This window comes from Poecilia reticulata, chromosome 20 (assembly GCF_904066995.2).
Source record: "Poecilia reticulata chromosome 20, P_reticulata-male-v2, whole genome shotgun sequence".
NCBI classification, from domain to species: Eukaryota; Metazoa; Chordata; class Actinopteri; order Cyprinodontiformes; family Poeciliidae; genus Poecilia; species Poecilia reticulata.
In genome coordinates this window covers 15,239,939-15,261,159 of record NC_088849.1, presented here as the reverse complement: position 1 = coordinate 15,261,159, position 21,221 = coordinate 15,239,939, and the positions used below count along the sequence as shown (strand labels likewise).

The window sequence follows — 21,221 nt, the reverse complement described above, 5'->3', positions numbered from 1 at the left end:
AACCGTATTGAACCTTTTAATAGAACCTCACTTTTAAATTAACCTCGAAATAAATTAAACAATGTAAATTAAACAATTTTCATAAATTAAAATAGTTGAATGTCTCAGTTTTCATTTGGCCTCAGCTAATTTAAGGTCCTTTGTGAAAGCTCTGTTCTGGTTCTGCTTCAGTGTTTTGCATTCAGTGTGTCTCTAGATTATTAGTGTTGGTTGGATCCTCACAAGGCCCCTTGTTCTTTGCAGCCCCGCTGCACCACGAGCCTGACGCCGTGCTGGAGGAAGCCCGGGGACCGTGGGCCAGGCTGGGCCAGACTGATGGGTGGCCTCTCGCCTGGGTCCTGAGTCCACTCCTGGGTCTGGCCCTGGGAACCTCGGCGCTCTTATCTGGCCCTGGCAGGAGGCGCACTGGGCTTCCTGTGCAAAAATCAGAGCGCTTTTCCTCTCGTTGTTTGGCTTCCGCTCCGACGTGAGACGCTTCCCAGCGGCGTGATTGTCCCTTCGTCTTCAAACGTGGCACAGTCCGCTTCCTCAAGAGCTTGATCTATTCTTGAGTGCTCCCACCCCACCCCCAGACCCCTTCCCCCGAAACGTTGCTGCCCCCCCACATACCTCTCCAGCCTCCTTCCCTCACCAGCTCTGCCCTCCACAGCAACCCGGCATCCTCCACCTCCACCGAGGAACAACTCCCCAACCACTTCCCACACAGGACCTTTCCACCTCCTCACACATCTCCACTACTGCCTGAACCCTCAGTGACAATACCACCTCGTGATTATCCTGCTGAACTGTAAACCGAGGAAAGAGACTTGAAACACTGCTGAGCAGTGAAGACCAGGAAACACAGGAGGATGACGTTAAGCAAGCCATAACATTAAGGATATATGGACACCTGCTTTACTAGTTATTTATTTATTTACATGATTTGCCAAATCTAAGTCCCTCCCCTTTGTCCGCCTGCCCTGTAGTTTAATGCTTCTTACATTTTACACACTATGAGCCAGAATAAGTGCAATTCCATCTATCCACCAGCTGCATTTCTCAGAGCTGCTTTGCTTTTTTTTTTGTGTCCTAGAGTGGTACTATATTGGGTGCACGAACAATGCTTGCAAGACCCTGATCTGATTCTGACATCCACAAAAGCTGTGAGTTTCTGTCTCGATTTGTAGCAGCCCCCGTCGACGGTTTAAACACGTTTTGCCTTCAACGGGTGAAACAGGGGAGAGGACAAAGCTTTGTGTCGTTCACTACGGGCTGCCTTCAGTTCTCTTTCAAACAAAAAGACTGACGATCTGCAGAAGCCTACCATGTAGGAGGTCTGCACAGACCAGAGACTATCCTGTGTTATCCCACCCCATGTTAAAATGTTTCCTTTTTTTTTTTTTCTATATCAAACGGTGTCAGTATAGCATCCCTGTTGCATTTGTAATGGAAGTTAAATAAAACCTACGTGTATGAGTGGATCCTGCAAACCAGTTTGAGAGGATGATGAGTGTCGTGAAGCTTTCAGCGTGTCCATCTGCGTCCATTTGCGTAAAGTTTTGTCAGTGTGCCTGTGCCGTATGCATGTGTACCATTTTACGGGTGTCTGCCAATGTGATTCATTCTCTGTATACAGATGTTTCTATGAGTAATATATGAATCTAATATTTAATAATTTTATACAACTAACTTACGTAAGACAAATGTCAATATTTGCCATCTCTGTATGAATCTGTTAAAGCGTATTGAAGTGTTATATCATTTATTTGTGGTGTTTTGTTTTGCATTAAAACATGCTCATATTTGTGTACTGGTTTATTTTGCTGGTGTGGTTATTTTTGGATTGAGACGGGAACATCCAGGGACATTCAAGTGTATTTCAGGCTGCAGGTTAGGACAGGAAGAAAGGACAGGAGATGACCACACACACACACACACACAAATACGCATCACTCTCACACGCAACTTGGACTAGAGTCCATTCATGTTTTCAAGCAGCGGCTTCTCACCCTGTTGGCAGGCACATACTGTATGAATGTGGTATGTCTGCATCACTTTCTGCGTCTAAAACTCATCCATCCGACTAATTTTACTTTTCAGCGCTAACTTTGAGAGTGGATGCTTCTCCTGTGAAGTGTGGGAGAGTAAGCTGGTGAGACTGGTGAGGTGCGTTTCCTCATGCGTGCACGATGTCATGCACAGGGTGGGTCGTTTGTGCAGCCACACACACTATCTTGATGCCAAAAGGAAGAGCAATCAGGGAGCAGAGAGGAGCCAAGCTTAGGGAGGAGCTCAGGGCAGACGGAGCAGAATGACGACAAAGATCCAGGAAGAGACAGAGAGCAGTGACATATCCCTAAACAGGCAGAGGATCAGCGAACAAAGTGGAAGTGATGGTTTACAGTGAGGATGTCTAAATACAGAAGGTCGAGTTATTTTAGGCTTTCGCATCTCCAGGGGTTCTGATTATTGCGGCTCTTCTGTGACACTTGGTGCGGAAACCCCTATCATTTTTTTAATGATATGAAAACAAGGATTTAGTGACGTATCCCGGGTGTAAAATACTTAATTTAATTTTACATTAAAACGGCATCATTTACCATTCAATGATTTTGAAAAATATTTTAATTTTATTACATTTATTCAGCCAGGTGACAAATAGCAATTGTTTCTAACAGAAAATCTGTTTAATTGACACCAAAGACAATTTGTATCCAAAGCAGTTCTGTCAATTTTTTATTATTATTTTTGAAAGTCTGTGAAATTTAAATTTTAATCTATGACTTTCCTGGGGTTTTAATATATTATTATAAAACACAGAGAGCCTCCTTTCACTTAGCCACTCCGCAAAATGGGAAAGACAAGAAGACACACAAAACTATACAGTTTGAAAGATGTTTTCTGGAGAGACAATTTGATTATTTATCTTACTGAACCAACAACTATTATGTGTGCTGGAAAATTATTTGGTGAAAATCTACTCAAGTACTGAGTAACTGATCAATATTTAAAAATAAAATATTTAAAAATCAGTCAAGTGAACATTTTGGTAAAAAGACAATAATTCATATAAGTAACAAAAAATAAAATCCAAATCTGTTTCTTTCAATATAAAATTTATGAAACTTTAACAAAAGCTGCTGGTGTGTGACTGGCAAATTTTTGGTTAAAACATGTTTGTTTTTTATTCAGTGGTTAGAGAATCCAGAAATTTTACACAATTAAGAGTAGAGATACTTCATAATAAAATTACTCAAGTAAAAGAACAAAGTACAATATAGTAAAAATACTCCTTTTTCAAAAGTCACTCAAATGTAATTTATTCGATATAACTAGTTGCTATCACAAGGTTAATACATCAGTAGTAACGATCTACTAGGATAAAGCTAATAATTAGTTAAATCTGGATGTGTTTTATTATAAATATTAACTAATGTCATTAGAAATAATAACCTGTGAAATTGGACCTAAACAGAACTCAAAAAGCAATGTTGAAATGAGACGTCTGGTTTTAAACAGCCAAGTTGTCACTAAGCATATTTTCAAAAATTTGGAAGAAGAGTTTTATGTCAAAACAATTTTGTTAGTGGAAAATGTTTACAATAAACTTACTATCAAATTAAAGTGTTTGAGTCATAGCATTAAAATCATGTAAAATCAATTTTACCTATTGCTAAAAAAAAAGGCATTTAAAAATTAGACTATTGGACTTAAATTTTGGAGCTCCATCACATTAGCATATTTTAACAATAAGCAGCCTGCTTTTAGTTAAGCGCCAATACCTATTTATTTTATTTGCCTAAAAGTCAAGAAAGACATGCAGTTTGTCTTTTTATGTTACGTTATTTGGTTTAGATAAATAAAACTGGCCACCCCTTTAATCACATTGTCACATTTTCCATGTCAAGAACAGAACACGTACGTTTCCAGCATCGACTAAGCTTAATGGGAATTTTTACGGTTCTTCCCTTGTTCCTGGGCCATTTGGTGAATTTTCCTCATCATCGTGAGTCGATATGCGTAAAATGGGCGCAGCAGCGCTTCTTGCGTAAGCACCGGTTTCCACCGGTAGGATGGTGCGCAATCTATGGATTTAGACGTGTGGGAGTCATTGAGGGACAGGAACTCCTGTCCTGGAAATGTGGGATGATTCTTTTTTTTTTTAAGAATGGAAGGAAGCTTAATGGCGGAATGACAATACCAGCCCGCATCCTTCACAGTTGAACTGGTGTTACCTCAGAGTTCACAGCACCAGCTTGCCGAACGGAGAGAGAGAGAGAGCACTCTACTCTGTGCTATTAATAAAAAAACGGCTTGGTGATGTTGGATCTCATCAAGGCATTTCCCCCCTGCTGAGCACAGCTGGGAAAAATACACCCACTCACACACATGGAATTATCATATAATGTCTTCTGTCAACACAGCTGAGTCTGTGTGCTTCTCCTGCTCTTCCTTCAAGGTGTCCGACATCCTCCTCCTCGCAGTGGAGCCCCGTGACGGAGAGTCTCCCTGCTGCATCTGCGTACAACCACATCCTGAGTGTTACTCACACGCAGGAAGTCCTTCAGGGGAACAAGAAGGTAGGAGAAGCCCTAAAAAAAATCCCAACACGCTGGAGAAATACGGCTGCAGTTTGTTTACGTTAAATAGAGTACATATTTGTGTTGTAATTTAAACAATACATATATTCTGAGTTTTATATACGCTTACAGGTGCACCTCGAGAAATAAGAAAATCAAAATGTTAATTTGTTTCACATATTCTATTGAAACACTAAAACGCATACAGGTACATCTCCAAAAATTGGAATATTGTGTTTTATGTTTAAATATCACTTAATTCAGAAAGTGAAAATCATAGTCTATAGTTATAGTACAAACTGTGACATAAGGCTTAACACTTTTTTCTTCCACTCAACTTTCCATTGCATTGATACAGCACAATGTGAACAGCCAGCTTCTTTGACAAATTACCTCATGTGGTTCTTTTTGGGGTCTTATGAAATCTTCACATTTTCTGAGAAAAGGAATATTTTTCAATTTTCATCATCGTCAACACTAACAGAAATATACACTCTAATTTCATCACTCTGGATGTGATAAATCTATAATTGTCTCCACTACCCTAAGTTAATCAAATAAATAATCCCTCCAGGTGTTAGACGATGACTATAAGTCGGACAGGAAGTCCAGCCCTGTTTCTCAGGTCATTCCACGGAAAAATAGGCCACAAAAAGAGAAACAAGTCTGGGTATTTCAGCATGAACGTTCCTTATAACAGCAACATGTTCATGAGGATGTTTGGTCTCCGACAGACAGTGGGGGTCCTGACTGTTGCAGAGGCCTCGGTGTCTGGAGTGTACCGCTGCCTCGCCTCCAACTCTGCGGGAACAGACCAGCTGGATGTTCCCTTCTACGTCACAGGTGACTGAGACAAAACTTATCACGATGTAGCTGTGGTATTTTTACTTGTAGTGCACATGCAGAAGGCCTTTAAGCTCTTTTCTTACTGTCCTTGTAGAAAAATCCAATTAAAGATGTTAAACTTTGTTTCCATTTACTCTCCTCAATTATGTCTAAGAACATGAATGGTGTTTTTGAGAGCGTTTCACCACGATGTCAACTCAAAAAGGCGATGTATGTCACTGCAAGTGTGATTTTTTTATTTATTTATTTTTTTAATGAATCGAACAGGTAAAATAGGAATTAAAGCGACGTGAAACTGAAAGAAAACTGCTCACAGATTTGGGGAGGAACAGACCGACTGCAGCGAAACACTAAAGATCAGAGATCTTAAAATAAGCAGGTATATGTGGCGTACATGCATCACTGCACTTTGCAGGGTTGTTTGTACTGAAAACTACATTTGGGTCAAGCAATGCAGGTCAAACTGTTTTCTGTCTTTTTTTTTTTTTGAGTGTTTTAATGGACTGTGTCTAAGTCTGGAGGCCAGACTGCCTAAATGTGAGCAAGAGCGCAACAGGAACCAGTGGCTCTTATCGTTCCACTTCCCCGCACAGCGAACTTCCTTGGACTGGCAGGTCCGCTTTATTTCGGGAGGCCTTGGGGTGTTCGGTAAAGATAAACACTATCTGCCATCAGGAAACTCTCAGGCCGTTTCCACGGGAAGTTTCAAATGGCTAAAGTAAATAAAAAGCCTTTTCACTGTATTCCACTTGCTGTTTTTGCTCACAATAGCCATTCAACATTGTCATCAAAGGTAAGGAGAGCGGAGGAATCTGCTCCGCTGGTGTCAGGAGTCATGACAAGAAACTGAGAAGGCTTTTTCCCGTCAAACAGCAGATCTGTAAACTTTCCTCACCAAGCCGCGCTCCTTTTTCCACAGACGTCCCAGAGGGCTTCAGTGTGAGCCAGCTGGAGCCGGCCAGGGAGGGTGGGGACCTTCACCTCGCCTGTTCTGCAAATAAGTACCTGTACACAGCGTTGTCATGGCGAAAGCTGAATGACACAGGTGAACCCCGCACTCCGGCCTGGAACGTCCGTCACCTGGAACCGGGGGAGTTCTCCAACACTGTGGTCCTGATTTTGACGAACCTGACGGGCGGGGACTCTGGGGCCTACAGATGCTCCGCCCAACATGTCGTCAGTGGGCAGGAGAAGCACCTGGACACCCAGGTGGAGGTCACAAGTGAGTCATTGTTTCCTCACGTTCTTTTGCCAAAACATTGCCGGTGACTTACATCAAAACCTGAAATTTTCTGCCATTCAAATTCATGTTCAGTTTTAGAAAAGCAAAAAGAGAAGCAGTGAAATGTGACACCTGAGGAATAAATACAAAGCTGCTTCTAAATCAATGCTCAGCAGAATTAAAGCTGTAAGTTGTTCAGTCAGGCTTGTCTTTCAAAGTCTGACTGCTTAGCACTAAGCATTTCACTTTGTATTCCCTTAAAAATATAATTTAAACACAATACTAAAAGCATATTAGTGGTATATATAATGTACATTTGCAGCACAGGAGGCTCCATTTTATAGCTAATAGCAGCTATGGCTTTATAGCTTCTAATGTGTTTTTCTAATATGTTGCCAATTAAGCAGATTTGAGTGATCATACATTTTTACTATTTTTTAAGAGGTTTTTTTTGTGGCTCTAGTGGCCTTTATTTGAAAGTTCTAGGACAGGGAATTGGGTAATGAGAGAGAGGGAAAACGTTGCATGTCTTTCCTGCCGGGATTCGAACCGCATCGAGGACTAAGGCCTCCTTAAGGGGGTTGTTGGAACTTAAATCCTATGCCACCACCGCACCCCTACTTTTACTATCTTAAAACAAAGATAAAATAATTACAGTGCTAACATTGTAAACTGCTATTATTCTTCAAATGAGTGGTTACAATTATAAAAACAATAGTTCACCAAAGTTCTCCGAGAGGTTGCCAAGATTTCCCCCAATAACTTACGTGAAAACCTGAGGTCAAGATTACAAAAAACTTTGATTTCACTCTTTAGTGAAATCATGAAATAAATCTTTTGCTCTCTCTCACTCCTAAAAATATATAGAGGACATGTTACTATACATCTAATAATTAATATAATACATTATTTTTACAACAGTAGAAATATTTGTCGCTTTATTGGTGAAATTGCAGTTTCACCTCTAGTTCCTGAACCTTAATCTTCTAGTGAGAGCTAGAAGGTGGATAAATGGGGTTGAAGAAAGGCTCTTGTGCATTTTGCTGTGTGTTATTTTTATTGCGTCCCTCTAAATCAGTTTAATATTCTCTGTTTAGAATAATAGGTAGTGTACTTTTTGTTTTATAAGATCAGACCCTTGCATGCAATCAACCTCCACACTCTCCACTCTCGTGCAATGATCTTGTTTCTTGGGAATCGGGTTCACCTCAGCTTCCTGGGGCCCCACCCAGACGTAGCTTTGCTCCTGCGCTCCAGCTAAGCACCTCTTTCACGTGGGAATGAGCTTTTGTGCGGAGGAAGAGCACACAATGGCACTTCCCACAATGCCACATTTACAGGCCCCTGCACAGAGCTGGAGGAACAATCAGCCAATCAGACACTGTCAGGCTCCCCCGGCCCCCGCTGACAATCATCAATTGTTGTCCAGGAGGAAGATAGGGGAAACAACAATCAGTCGCAGTGGTTAAGTGACTTTTCTCCATGTCTTTTACTGCTGTTCTCTACACAATCAGGGTAAACACGTCAGCTTCCTCCCTCAGGACCCCCACAAGGGAATTACTAGAGAGGCAGAGGGTGACCAAAAAAAAAAAAAAGTAAAAAAAGAAGAAGAAAAAGCGGGCCGCTGGGGGTGGAAAGAGGAAAAGGGGGGGGGGGGGGATAAAACCATGGGGATGAAAACATTTTGGGAACAACTAGTGGTGTGTGCATTGTGGTTTAATTATAGTGCAGGACAAGCTGCATTCAAGTCACCGTGAGCCCCATCCTTATGCTGAAATAATGCATTGTTGTGTCTCTGGAAAAAAAAAAAATCCCATTTTAAAATAAAATTGCCCAGGAGGACTGAAACTGCAGCTGACTCACAGGTCAAAACCAAGGTTACTTTTGATTGTGCAGCAGAGGACAATTATTATGAAAAAGTGGCTCACGTCCAGGAAAGAGTGGGGTGGGGGAAATAACATGAGTCTTATTTAATACCAGTTGGCATTTATTCTATGAATAACTCAGTCAGTTCTAATATAACTAATATATTAAAAATCATTTAAGATCAAATTAAATGCACCAGAAGACAAGCTTAGACTTGCAGTTCACTTATTCTCACTAAGTCCTACTGTAAATAAAGCAGTTAATGAAACATGTTCTGTTGTCACTGCTTTCTCAGAAACCCATTAAAATACATGTTTTCTAACATCTAAATTAGCTTCCCTAATTTTGTGACTGCAGTTTAAATAAGTCAAATACTTGTTTTAGTTGCCTTGCAGATTTGAAAAAGATTTAAAAAACTCTTATATTGAGTTACTTAATTGTGAAGTGGAAGGAACGTATAAATGTCAGCTGAAACTTCTGCCTATAACCGTTTTAATGGCATCTCGCTCTTCTTTCAGCTCTGGAGCCTCCTGTGCTGCTCAGTAATTTGACAGACCGCACCGTGAACGCCAGCAGCTCCGTGGTTCTCAGCTGTGAGTCTGAAGGAATCCCTCCGCCAACCATCACCTGGTACAAAGACGAACAGGTTCTGCAGCAGGGGTCAGGTAGGAAGAACATCTCAGACACGTACATTTGTGGGCTGTAGTTTTTAAGACGTTTCCTTCCCACTTCCTTTATCAGGCATCGTCTTGTCAGAAGGAGATGGGACTCTCCACATAGACAGAATAACGGTCGACGACCAGGGTCTGTACACGTGCCTGGCCACTAACGACAGGGGGTCTGCACAGAGCTCTGCCTTCATTCGGGTCAACAGTAAGTGAAGAATGTGTTTCCTTCGATGACTGGCCGCTTGCTGAAACGTAAAGCTAGCGCACCTCCTTATATGAGCATTTCTTATTGTGCATTGTTCCCAGCAGTATAAAAAAAAAAAAGTCGCACAGTCTCGATTTGCACACACAGTGCAGAACACAACATCGTTTCATGTAAAACTTAGACTCAGAGGTGAGTCGTGTCAGTTCTATTAATGGGACATGATGAATGTCATGTTTCTGAGTAAACATTGATCAAAGTAGGTTCTAACATAAACGCATTCTGCCTTTTGTTCGGTTTTCCTTATTCACACACATATGGGCACACACGCACACACACACACACACACACACACACACACACACACACCCACACAAACACACACACACGTATCCGGAGGTGGGAGAGGAGATGGAGCTTGCTGGAAGCACTAGTGGCGGACTCACTTCCCAGTCCAGGTTTAGATAGGGAAGTGGTGTGCGTGTGCATGTGTGCGTGTGTGTGTAGGTGTGTGTGCGTGTGTGTAGGTGTGTGTGTGTGTTGTGTCCTGATGAGCCAGGAAGGAAGCTGTCTCCCGTTTTCATTTCCTCCGGAAGGGCCCGGCCCGCATCTCACAGAGTCGCCATGCTGGACTGAGCTGGGCATTTCTTCACCCTCCCATTAAAAAAGTCACAATAATAAACTGGGCGAGTTAATGGGAAGAATGGATGGAGGTTTTACAGATTACAGCTTGATGGTGAAAATGGCAATAAAATCAGGAAGAAAGATATGATCGTCCAGGGGTTATGTGAAAGGATTTGTCTTCTCTCTCTTTATAATCTGCTGTGATAGGAAAAAATATATTTTTGGTTTGTAGTTTACACTCGTTATAGGCATGAATTTGTGCTAATTTGGGTCTTTTCAATGCTCAAATGGCCGAATTACATTCTCAACATGTAAAGGTCAACAGTGGAAATGTTAAAAAAATTTTATTTTTGTGTGCACAGGCGTATCAGAAGTCTCTTTTCTGGAAATTCCCACACTAACATGTACGTGTGTGGTGGCCACTCTCTTCTGGCTCTTGCTCACGCTCTTCATCCGGAAACTGAAACAGGTGAGGGGCAACAAAAACATTGCTTACAATTACGACAACTTTTTTAGGGTGGATCTGTCATGGACGCGTTCCACTTTTTATTATTATTACTATTACTATTATTATTATTGTTGTTGTTGTTGTTATTATTATGCAAAGCTTTCGTATCAGTTGATCCTTTTCATATTTTGCTAAGCGTTACAACAAACTTGTATTTTCCTAGAATGGGGCAGTTTTGCATTTTGTGCTGCAAAGCAAAAATGAATAAAGGTATAAGTCAGAATTTTACTCTGCTTTGGTCTTGGTCTCACTCAAGCCAAGCTAAACTGGAGACTAGCGTTAGTCTCCAGCTAAGCTAACCGCTTAGCTTATCTGGAGCGATTAGACTCCAGCGATAGCTTTAGTTTAACCTCTAGATCAGTGGTCCCCAAACTTTGTCCTGTGAGGGCCACATAACTTTTCCCTTTTCTGGTGGGGGGCTGGAGTCAGTTTGTAACAGAAAAAGTGTGACAATTGCAGGAGTGCCTAAATGTAAAAAATTATTGTTTTCCAGAAAGCACAATCAAATAACCCTCTCTGGATTCTTCACAGGACAAAAGTCAAGAAATAAATAATAACACTATTAATGAACTAAATGATTATTAAACAACCCTCTCTGGGTTCTTCACAGAAAAAATCCAAGAAATAACATTATTTATGAAATATATAAACTATAAGCTGAAACCCCAAAGTTTTTTAAAAAAAAACCAGTAAACATACACATATAAGCCGCACCGGACTATAAGCCGCAGATATTTCTGCCGCTCCAGGTTTTCCGCAGCGATGCAGCAGAAGCAGAGGGGGGCGGACACCCAAAATTTGAGTAATAACAGGTCAATTGAATATCACATTTATTACGGTTGAAAAAGAAAAAGTTGCCAAGTTTAGATGTAACTGAACTGATTACGGTAGTTTCCAAACGGCAACTGTAACAGTAAAAGTGCTGATTCTTTGTGTCTGCTACTAGCATGTGCTAAATAAAAATAGGCGCTTTCTTCTTCTTCTTTAGATTTCAACGGCAGCTTGCATCCATTATTGTTGCACTACTGCCATCTATTGAATCCTAATATCTATGCCTCATTTAATGATCCCAGTATTATTTAAAAAAAACTACAAATCTTCTTTTTCCCCTCAATGCTATTTAACTGATCAACAACATTCTCAAATTTCAATTCCCTATTAAAACCTAATTCCATTTTAATGGGCGCTTTCTTCTTTTATTTCCAATTTTGACTTCAAATGATTCACTTCCTGCTAAAGAGCCTCAGGGTGTTTGAAGAAAAATCTTCATATAGCCGCACTGGGCTATAAGTCGCAAGGTTTAAAGCTTAGGAAAAAAGTAGCGGCTTATAGTCTGAAAAATACGGTAAATGAAAAAAAATCTAAAAGCTCTCTGGTATTGTTCAGGGAGCCGGACCAAATGTGGAGGCGGGCCGGATCCGGCCCGCGAGCCGTAGTTTAGGGACCACTGCTCTAGACTAAAGCTAGCGGTTAGCTTTAGTCTCCAGTGAAATCTAATCTAATCTAACGTGAGCTGCATGATTTTTTTTTCTCCTGTGAATATCTTATTCATCAGAACGTGGTTTTGTTTCTCTTTTTGCTCCAAAGCCCAACATTTCCGACCACAAAGCAGACTACTTATCAATCATAGTGGACACCGGAGAGGGGCCCATAGAGGAGCAATGTGACCGCCTGCAGTATGACCCCAACCAATGGGAGTTCCCCCGGGAGCGTCTCAAATTAGGTACGCTTCTTTAATCTATCAAAGATGTATATTTATTTCTGTGTCGTAGTCTTCTGTGGGATCAGAGCGATGTTTGGAGCTCAGTGGGGAAACGAGGAAGGTGTTTGTGATCACACAACTGATAGAAGGATTTTCTCATCGGTCTTATCTGGTTATTATTGGGAGTGACTCTCATTCCACTAATCAGACTCTGCGTCTGTGTCGTCTGTGTTGGGCTAATCAGCTGCAGCGTGGAGTATTCAACTGGTGTTTACTGGGAATAATCAACTCCCTCCGCGATCAGGGAGGGACCCGGTTAGTCCAGACGGTTGATGAGGTCTCCTATCAGCGCCTCCCATCTGGAATGGATGTGATTATTAGTAATTAATTGACACACCTCTTGTTTCCGGGTCTCTCGCACGACCCCCTCTTCAACAGGGAAACCTCTCGGCCGCGGAGCCTTTGGTAAAGTGATCCAGGCGTCCGCGTTTGGTATCGACAGCTCTACCAGCTGCAGGACTGTGGCGGTGAAGATGCTCAAAGGTGCTCACCTCATCTTTTTTTTTTTTCTTGATCTTGACTTCAACTGAAAAAAAAAAAAAAAATCTGTCTTGTTTTACTGTTCTACCTTTTGTCCACCAGAGGGAGCCACAAGCAGCGAACACAAGGCCCTGATGACTGAGCTGAAGATCCTCAATCACATTGGAAACCATCTGAATGTGGTTAACCTGCTGGGGGCCTGCACCAAACCAGGAGGTGCTTTGTTTCGTCCAGCTTCTATGCATGCTTATTTCTAAGTGCACAGGTCAGGATTTCAGCTGGCAGCTTCTAACTAAAGGTTGACGCGTTGCTTTTGCATGCAGGACCACTGATGGTCATCGTCGAGTACTGTCGCTTCGGAAACCTCTCTGCTTTCTTAAAGAGCAAGAGGGACGTGTATGTGCACGGCCGGGTAAGTGTGAACAGCTCTGCAGCTATTTTCTGTGGTTTCGAGAGATACCTCAATGCCTCTTCTGGTGTGCATAATTGCAAAATCCGACCCCTAAAAAACTCACTTCTGCAATTTGTTTGAAGTATGAAAATGTTATCGCGCAGAACATGAGTTTCCTTAATTACTGCACACATTTCCGGATAAGTCAAATAGCGCTTGTTACCCGAAATGTCCAAAAACAACTCTAGTTTCTTTTAAATCAGGTATAATAAAACTGAAATTTGATCATATGAACTGTCTGTTTCTCCTCCTTTAGCAGGCAGGTGGGACAGAGGCACCGCTCAGTTTTGTTTCAACCCTCTTTGACAGCCAGAGCAGCATCAGTGCTGAGTTTGGTGATACAGAAGAAAAATGTCCCGGTAGGACCAAAACTTTCCAGACATCTTCCTAAATGTATACTTAATCAGATTGGTTTTCATCCCAGTTTTTTTCTCCTATAGATCCCAAATCCCTGTCCTCCTCCTCTCCTCTCTTCCTCGAGGATCTCATTTCCTTCAGCTTTCAGGTGGCGAGAGGAATGGAGTTTCTGGCGTCCCGCAAGGTTTGATGTCGCACAAACTTCAGTTTAATGAAGTTAAACTTCTCACAGTAGTTTGCTGAAGTTCTGTGACAGAACTGGTTCAGCCGAGTCCGGCTTATAGACTGCCTAGCTCTCACACCACCTTTTCAGTTCTGCACACACATTTTCTATATATAAGATCGGAACTTAGTGAAGGTTCCAAAAGAAACACTGACTTTATTTCCCTTTTCTGATTTGCACTTTACTGCACGATACTTTGACATACTGCTTTAATGTTCCCACATGATGTTCTTTTCTCATAAAAAACATCTACTTTGTGAAGTCCACCAGTCCCTCCTGCAGCAAAAAAGCATCTCAACATGGAGTTACTGCCCCCATACTTCACTGTCGTAATGGTGTGATGGTTTCAGCAAGATATAGGAGCAAGTAAATAATTCCTTAATGGTGACTTTTAAAAAGTACTAGCTCCTCTTGCAGATTATTTCACGTATAAAAAGGCATTTCTCCTGTAAGTTGAATAATGTGCCAGTCAAACTAGTACTTCTTTGTCAATATTAAGGAATTATCAACTTAAAAGAAGCTGGAAAGTCACTTGTATGTTAGTTGTGTCTTATCAAGTGTACCAAGGTATTTTCACTAGAAACTAGACCAAACACGCTTGACGAGATTTTGTGCTTTTGCGATCGTTTTTCAGCGCCACAGGATCAATTTCAGTGTTGACATTCTCTCCCCAGTGTCAACCAGCCACTTCACAGGATCTGTGTTTTTTTCCTTTCTGGGATCGGCTTACACGTTTTGCACCAAAACATGTTTATCTCGTCTTCTCCTGAATGAACATTCCCCTTGTGCTTCTACTAGAATGAAATAACCCTTAATGTGTGCAAACATCTGACTCTGGAAAAACGACATTTCTCTCATTATTTCGGAGACGTTGATGATATTCGATGACCTAACACTGCATGATGTGGTTTGTATTTTTACTGGAGTGCTTTCTGTGTGCCTTCATCAGTGCATCCACAGAGATCTGGCTGCCAGGAACATTTTGTTGACCGACAATAAGGTGGTGAAGATCTGCGACTTCGGCCTGGCCAGAGACATCTACAAAGACCCGGACTACGTCAGGAAAGGAGATGTGAGTAGAGGAACGCTTCTATGATACACCTGTTCTTCTTCTCTGTTTGGCTCTTGCAAAATCGGACGCAGTTTTCATTTTCTCTCGCGCTGCACTGTTTAAAAGCATTCACACCTGAAGCGCAATGATCGAGTGCAGCTTGAAAACAAGAAATGAAAGTTTTGTGACAGTTTTATCAGTGACGACTTCCGTGTAAGTGTTAGTTTTAGTTTAGTTTTATCACGTACACAAAATCAATGCATTACATCAAGACAATCGACAATTGAAAGCCCAGACTATCAGGCAAGACGACATTTCAAAGAATGTTGCTTTGCTTTGGTGAAAAAAGAGTCACATTTTAAAAATCTGAATTTTAAACCCTTGTAATGCCCGAATTTGATACAAATTTTGACACAAGTTCAAATTGGGGTCAAGTTTGACGCAATAGTTAAATTTTTTTAAAGTGATTTTCACTTTAAAACTGACTTCTAAGATGAACACTGTTTAAAATGTTATTTCTTTTCACCATCAGATATTTCACCTGATACTCAATTTCAATGAAAGCAAAGATTTTGTTTGCATTTTTGAGTTTTAAACTCCGTTTCTTTCTAGGTAGTTGCTTAATCGTTGGTTTCTTCATATGTAACGTTGCACTGCAGACATAACTTTGGCTCAGCACCATTACAACGCTTTTTTTTTTTTTTTTTTTTTAGAAAGGATTTGTTTTAAGCCATAGACGTCTGCCTTGGCTTTGGTCTCACTCAGGCCAGCCAGCGGTTAGCTTTAGCCTCCAGTGAAATCTAATCTCTATGCTACATCAAGATGCCTTGCCAGCTGCCGTAGGGCAAAATGTTAACTTCTTATGACCTTTTGAAGACGTGTGCGGCCTTTTAAACACTTAAAATAAAATGTGATTGGCTCACAGGCCCGTCTCCCTCTGAAGTGGATGTCTCCTGAGTCCATCTTTGACAAAGTTTTCACCACACAGAGCGATGTGTGGTCCTACGGCATCCTGCTGTGGGAGATCTTCTCTTTAGGTAAGATGCCTGTGGCTGTGCGAATCCACAGCTCTTTCTGTTGCGTTGTAATCACAGGATTTATTTTAAAGTTGTTCTTAATGTGTGTGTTTTTGTCCAAAAGGAGCCTCTCCTTACCCCGGTCTTCAGATCGATGAGGAGTTTTGCCACCGGCTGAAGAGCGGAACGAGGATGCGAGCGCCAGATTACAGCACACCTGAAATGTTTGTAATTTTCTTTTTTTCTTCTTCTTCTTTTTTTTTTTTTATATGCAACCAATAAAAACTAAATGATGAGTGATTTGAATGACTATAGAATGGTTATTTCATATTTCTGGGATCAAAATTAGGTTTTCTACATATTTATTTTGCCAGACATTAATTTTCCTCTCATGTCTCCTGAGACATGAGAGGAACACAAATCAAAACACAAATGGAAACATTTAAGACACTAATTATCAGATGAGTTCCATGGCTCTAATGAGAATGTAGTTTTCCATGGATTGTTGACAAGGGTATGCATATTTTTTAACATTACAATTTAAAGATAAATGTAGAAAAAAATGATCATACTTTTACAATGTCTTATCTTTTGAGAGAAACTGGTTTCATTTCCTGTCAGAAACTTCTTCTGATAGGAAATATTTTAATTCACTATTTTAATATTGAATTAAATATAGATCTGAGTGGGGTGAGAATAATTTTTTACGCTCTGTGCTCTTTACCTCACTGATACCTTTCTGTAAACCTGAGATAAGCGAATATAAGTTAATTTTTACTAGGAAGGCCGAACATCTTTTCAGGCTCAGCTCAGCAGATCTGATATTAATAAAACTCCATACTGAAACTGCAACAAAAAATGTTATTCCAGCATAAAACGTTTTTATTTTATTCTGCTAAAAAAATTGTTTATTTTACTGTTGAATGATTCAAAGAGTAATTTTTTTTAAAGTACCAAACACCTGGCATTTTAAAAGTGCTTTAACAGAACTTTATCATTTTTATTGTACTTCAGAGACTTCTTCCTCTAACAAATTTAGTGCATTCTTTAAAAAAGGAAGAAAAAAAAGAAGACACAGTAGGTGTGTCGAGTAAATATGTTGCTAAATATAATTTACACAATGTCAGTAAAATACAAAAATGTAATCAGTTCAGTTTTAAAAATCTAGGGTTAACGTGTTAGGCGTCCTCAATCCAGATTTCTGAACTGTCCGTTTAAAATTTGAAATGTTTAACATGAGCAACAAACACAGAAGATTCAATCAGATTTACAGCATAATTAGCTAAACATGTTTTTGTTTCTTCAGTGTAAAAGGAAAAGTGTGTTTTTGTGTGCAGCTACAGCACAATGTTGGCATGCTGGGAGGCGAATCCTTCAGAGCGACCCACCTTCACCAACCTGGTGGAGATACTGGGAGACCTGCTACAAGCCAGAGTCCAGGAGGTCAAGCATTAAACATTTTCTGTCTTTTTCTTTCTTTTTGCTGCAACCCCCCCCCCCCAAACATTTCTAAAGTTTAACAAACGTCCTGTTCTCCAGCAGGATGGGAAAGACTACATTCCTCTGGAAACTTTTGTGAATGGAGATCGCTGTGAGGCCTTTAAGGAAAACTCAAATGCTGTCACAAACCTGAGGTAAGCTAATGTGGTGAAAATGCCAGAAATGCAGGTGAAATGTTGGGGTAGGGAAAAATGCAGAAAAGGAAGTAAAGTGAATGAAGTGGCTGTGAGGTAAACAAAACTGAACAAACAGAGATGTTGAGAAAGTAGAGAAAAATTCAAACCCTGTTTTTGACGTCAAACCTCCAATTTCACCCAGCTACATGAGGGGCATGGCCACACTTCAGACTTTTGAGGAATTACCCTGTGAGGAGCAAGACGGCCGTGATGTAAGACAACACTTTCACATCTGCTCAAGCTCTTTCCTGGAAACACAGACACCAGTCCGATGAGCTACATGTTTGAATCTGTTCGATTTAGGAGGAGCAGAGCGACAGCGGGATGGTCCTTCCTTCAGAGGAGCTGAAGCACATGACGGAGAGTAACGCCAAGAACAAGAAACTCAGCAGGTGAACATCACAAAAAGCATCTGCACACCTTTTCCCGTATATAGAGTAAACGGAGTCCGGCTGTGTGTAATTTAAACCCGGAAAATTTACATTCATTCTGTGAAAACATTATAGATTTGCTATAGAACAATAGCGAACAAACAGCATCACAGAGATGGGAAGAAAGATGGCGCTAAATGCAGGGCAAACAACCCAAAACGTTCAGTGCTAAATTCAATTGGTGGAACGTGGCAAGACTTGGAAATTGCAAATTTTGCAAAGAAGGACGAGTAAAGATTTGAGTCGCCACAATCAGAAAGTTGGTAGAGAGGAACCCCAAAAGACTTGCAGCTGTAAACGCAGTGAAAGTGGTGAAAGGTCTTTAATTCAGAAGGTTGGATCCAAATGAAAGCATATGCTCATGCATATGTTCTCCTTAGTAATAATATACATTGTGTTGGTATGTTAATAAATAATTCAATAAGCTAGATTCAGTAGTCTGTGGCTGCAACTGTTGAAGGAACAGGTCACACATGTGTGACTCAGCAGATTGAAACCAAGCGCACAAGAAAATTCAAACTTGCATAACATTAACACACATGAAGTCATCGATATATGTGTGTGTGTGTTTTTGCTTTAGGTTCTTCATGTTTTCCAAGTGCAGAGACAACCATCCGTCCTTCCTGCGCGGCAACTTCTCCGGCCTCCGTGAAGACGAGCCCGCCATCTTGCCCGCTGACTGGGACTCAGACGAGGGCTGCTCTCCTCCTCCGGACTACAACTCTGCCTTCCTCTACCCTTCCCTTTAGCTTCGGATGTGTAATCCTCCGACATCCTCCAACAGAGTCCATGCATCAATAACCAGCCATCCAAGAAACTTGGTCTGCTTTCACACTTTGCTGTTTGCGTCCTCTACCTCATAGTAACGCCTGCTGGTATTCCCATAACGTCCTCTTCTTTACGTCTGAAAAAAAAATCTAGAGCAAGCTTCTTTTTTTTTAAAACCAGAAACAAAAGGAAAAAAAATCTCCATACGCATTAAGTTTCACACCAGTTGTTTTCTCTGAGCAGCTAATCTTCCAGATCTTACGTAGAGCTTATTGTATTGGTACCTCCTGCTTTGTGAAGAGGAGCATTGCTGTATTAAATAACAGTTCCTCTTGCACAACTGCTATATGCTGGAAAAAAAAAAATATTGTATTCATATAAGACAGAATGAATATCTGTATTTATTTCTACTTTGTAGAAAGCATTAAACATTTATGGGTGTATTATTTTTATTATTTAACCCAGAATTTACACTGGATTATGTTAATGTGCCTCTATATCTATCAGTTCAACAATAAAAATCTACTTTCGGTGAGGTCAGAAACTGAAATACAGATAATTTTTAATCTGAAACAGTCGCCATGACATTTAATTCATTTCAGGAAAGTGCCATGAATAAACTGCCAACTGAGATAGAAATTAAGATTAAGGATTATAAAGATGCTATTAGTTGTTGTAAAATTTCAAATGTCTCACGTTTTTATAGCTTCATTCACAGATATTAAATAAATGTATAAAATGCCATTCTTTTCAGCTTGTTGGTTTCATTTTCCTACAGCTGTCAGTAAGATATGAGCATTCATGTATTATCAACTGGGGGATTTTTTTTTATGGTGTATTTTGACCATAAGTCTCCCAGTTATGAAGCAAACAATGTTCACCGTCTTAGAAAACAAGGACTAGAAGCACAAGTTTGGGTTTATGGAGGATTTTCTTAAGTTATGCAAAAAGGGTTAAGATATATAAATAAACTCCTGCTGATATTTGGTTAAAAATCAAAATAAGTTCCATATTGATCCCCAAGCTTCTGGTCTAATTCTGATATTTGATTGCTCTTCCTATTAGAAATGTCAGAGCTTGTTTAAAGAGGTTAGTTTCCTGACTTGGCTTTTCAGCCGGGTACCTGAACATGAATTGTGGTTGTGGTCATGGCGTAAGAAAATAATTTATTCAAAGTGCCAAACGTCAGCCTGATTCGTGAACTTTTTAACCACATTCGATGAACCAGATCAGTCTATCAAACTCCTCGGTGGTTGAAGTACGGAGTACAGTGGAGCGTTAAACAAAAGTGGTTCTGAACCAGATAAAAGATTTTACTGTCTATTATTCTTGCAATGTTTGTGTCAGGAATTCAGCCAATTAAAAGGAGCGTTTTTGTTTGGGATAAGAATTAAAATGTTAGTTATCCTGGATGGGCAGTACAGTTGATCTTCTTCTATAAGAGCATGCATGTAATATTTTTAACCTTGAGAAGCCACAAGAAATTCAAACCTTTGCACAAAGTTCTTCAAAACAATCATTGAAGTTGTTTGAAATAATAATGTTGCACATCAATATTACATTTGGTATTGGTTTTATGAAGTTTCCCTATTTGAACTTGGATTTACTTTCATGGCAATAGTCACATTTGATAATTATTGTCTGATTTACTTTCGGTGTCAGTTTGTGTGAATCGTTTCAGGAGTGTTCAGGTTTCTTCTTGCAGATAAGTCAGTTTAACTACATAGTGTAAAACTATATTATTGTATCACGAAGAATTATGTCTTTTTGCTCCATACTGTATTAAGTTCAGCGATAAAGTTGCCTAAATGAATAATCAGTGACTGGTCTGGGATTTTGTCCAGTTCATAAACAATATATAAGGTTTCAAAACGTTCTCCCTACTCTTCTAAACGTGTTGCACATGTTGAAATTATTTTCCAACTTGTGACTTAATACATAAAAAAATATTGGTGCAAAATTTGTCATCCGTAAAGATTTATCCAACTACAACTCCTGAATTACCTTTGAAAGTCAAATAATTATGAATTCAAACTGAATTCATCTCCTGAATGCGTCTCACTCGTCACAGACTGTCCACACTGATGAGGAACAAGTTTTAGTTTTAACTTATCAGATGATGTGAGAAAAGAGGCAACGCTCATGTTGCGACAGTGAGTCATGAAAGTCTACGGCTACAGCACAGACGGCGTGAGAACAATAACCGTACTTCTAAAATACTAAGAGCCTGCTTTTCCAACAAGTTTGTAATTTTAAACACAAGGTCTGTCTTCTACAAAATATTTGTTCTACAAAACTTGGTTGCTGTTGAGCAAAAATAGAAAAGATTACTTATGCATAGACGGACAAAACTGCAATTAATTTCCATTAAAATAGCCCCTTATATGCAAAAATGTTTTTTATTAAAACCCATCAAGTCCTCCACACTTGAGAATAATACACTGTAAAAACCTATTTCCTACACCTGGTTCATCCTTCTATAAAAACAGCATTTTACATCATCACACACTG

General features: G+C 40.2%; 1 protein-coding gene across 4 annotated transcripts in view; it reads left to right on the top strand.

Annotated features, from left to right (window-relative positions):
* The window catches only part of flt1 (fms related receptor tyrosine kinase 1), a 36,033-nt gene extending 16,579 nt beyond the window's left edge, over positions 1–19,454 (top strand). The window contains exons 11-30 of one of the 4 annotated variants that reach the window (XM_081601287.1): positions 4,439–4,559; positions 5,294–5,402; positions 6,325–6,627; positions 9,012–9,158; positions 9,235–9,366; positions 10,350–10,456; positions 12,083–12,218; positions 12,636–12,740; positions 12,840–12,953; positions 13,061–13,149; positions 13,448–13,547; positions 13,629–13,729; positions 14,718–14,840; positions 15,745–15,856; positions 15,960–16,059; positions 17,173–17,278; positions 17,378–17,469; positions 17,654–17,723; positions 17,815–17,903; positions 18,523–19,454. In XM_081601287.1, coding sequence (XP_081457413.1) covers positions 4,439–4,559; positions 5,294–5,402; positions 6,325–6,627; positions 9,012–9,158; positions 9,235–9,366; positions 10,350–10,456; positions 12,083–12,218; positions 12,636–12,740; positions 12,840–12,953; positions 13,061–13,149; positions 13,448–13,547; positions 13,629–13,729; positions 14,718–14,840; positions 15,745–15,856; positions 15,960–16,059; positions 17,173–17,278; positions 17,378–17,469; positions 17,654–17,723; positions 17,815–17,903; positions 18,523–18,691 — 2,425 coding nt within the window. In that variant the 3' untranslated portion in view covers positions 18,692–19,454. Of the gene's footprint in view, positions 1–243; positions 1,790–4,438; positions 4,560–5,293; positions 5,403–6,324; positions 6,628–9,011; positions 9,159–9,234; positions 9,367–10,349; positions 10,457–12,082; positions 12,219–12,239; positions 12,513–12,635; positions 12,741–12,839; positions 12,954–13,060; positions 13,150–13,444; positions 13,548–13,628; positions 13,730–14,717; positions 14,841–15,744; positions 15,857–15,959; positions 16,060–17,172; positions 17,279–17,377; positions 17,470–17,653; positions 17,724–17,814; positions 17,904–18,522 lie in introns of those variants that run through there. The other 3 variants (XM_008396277.3, XM_081601288.1, XM_008396278.3) reach the window with 3 other exon arrangements.
* Positions 19,455–21,221: the final 1,767 nt, after the last annotated feature.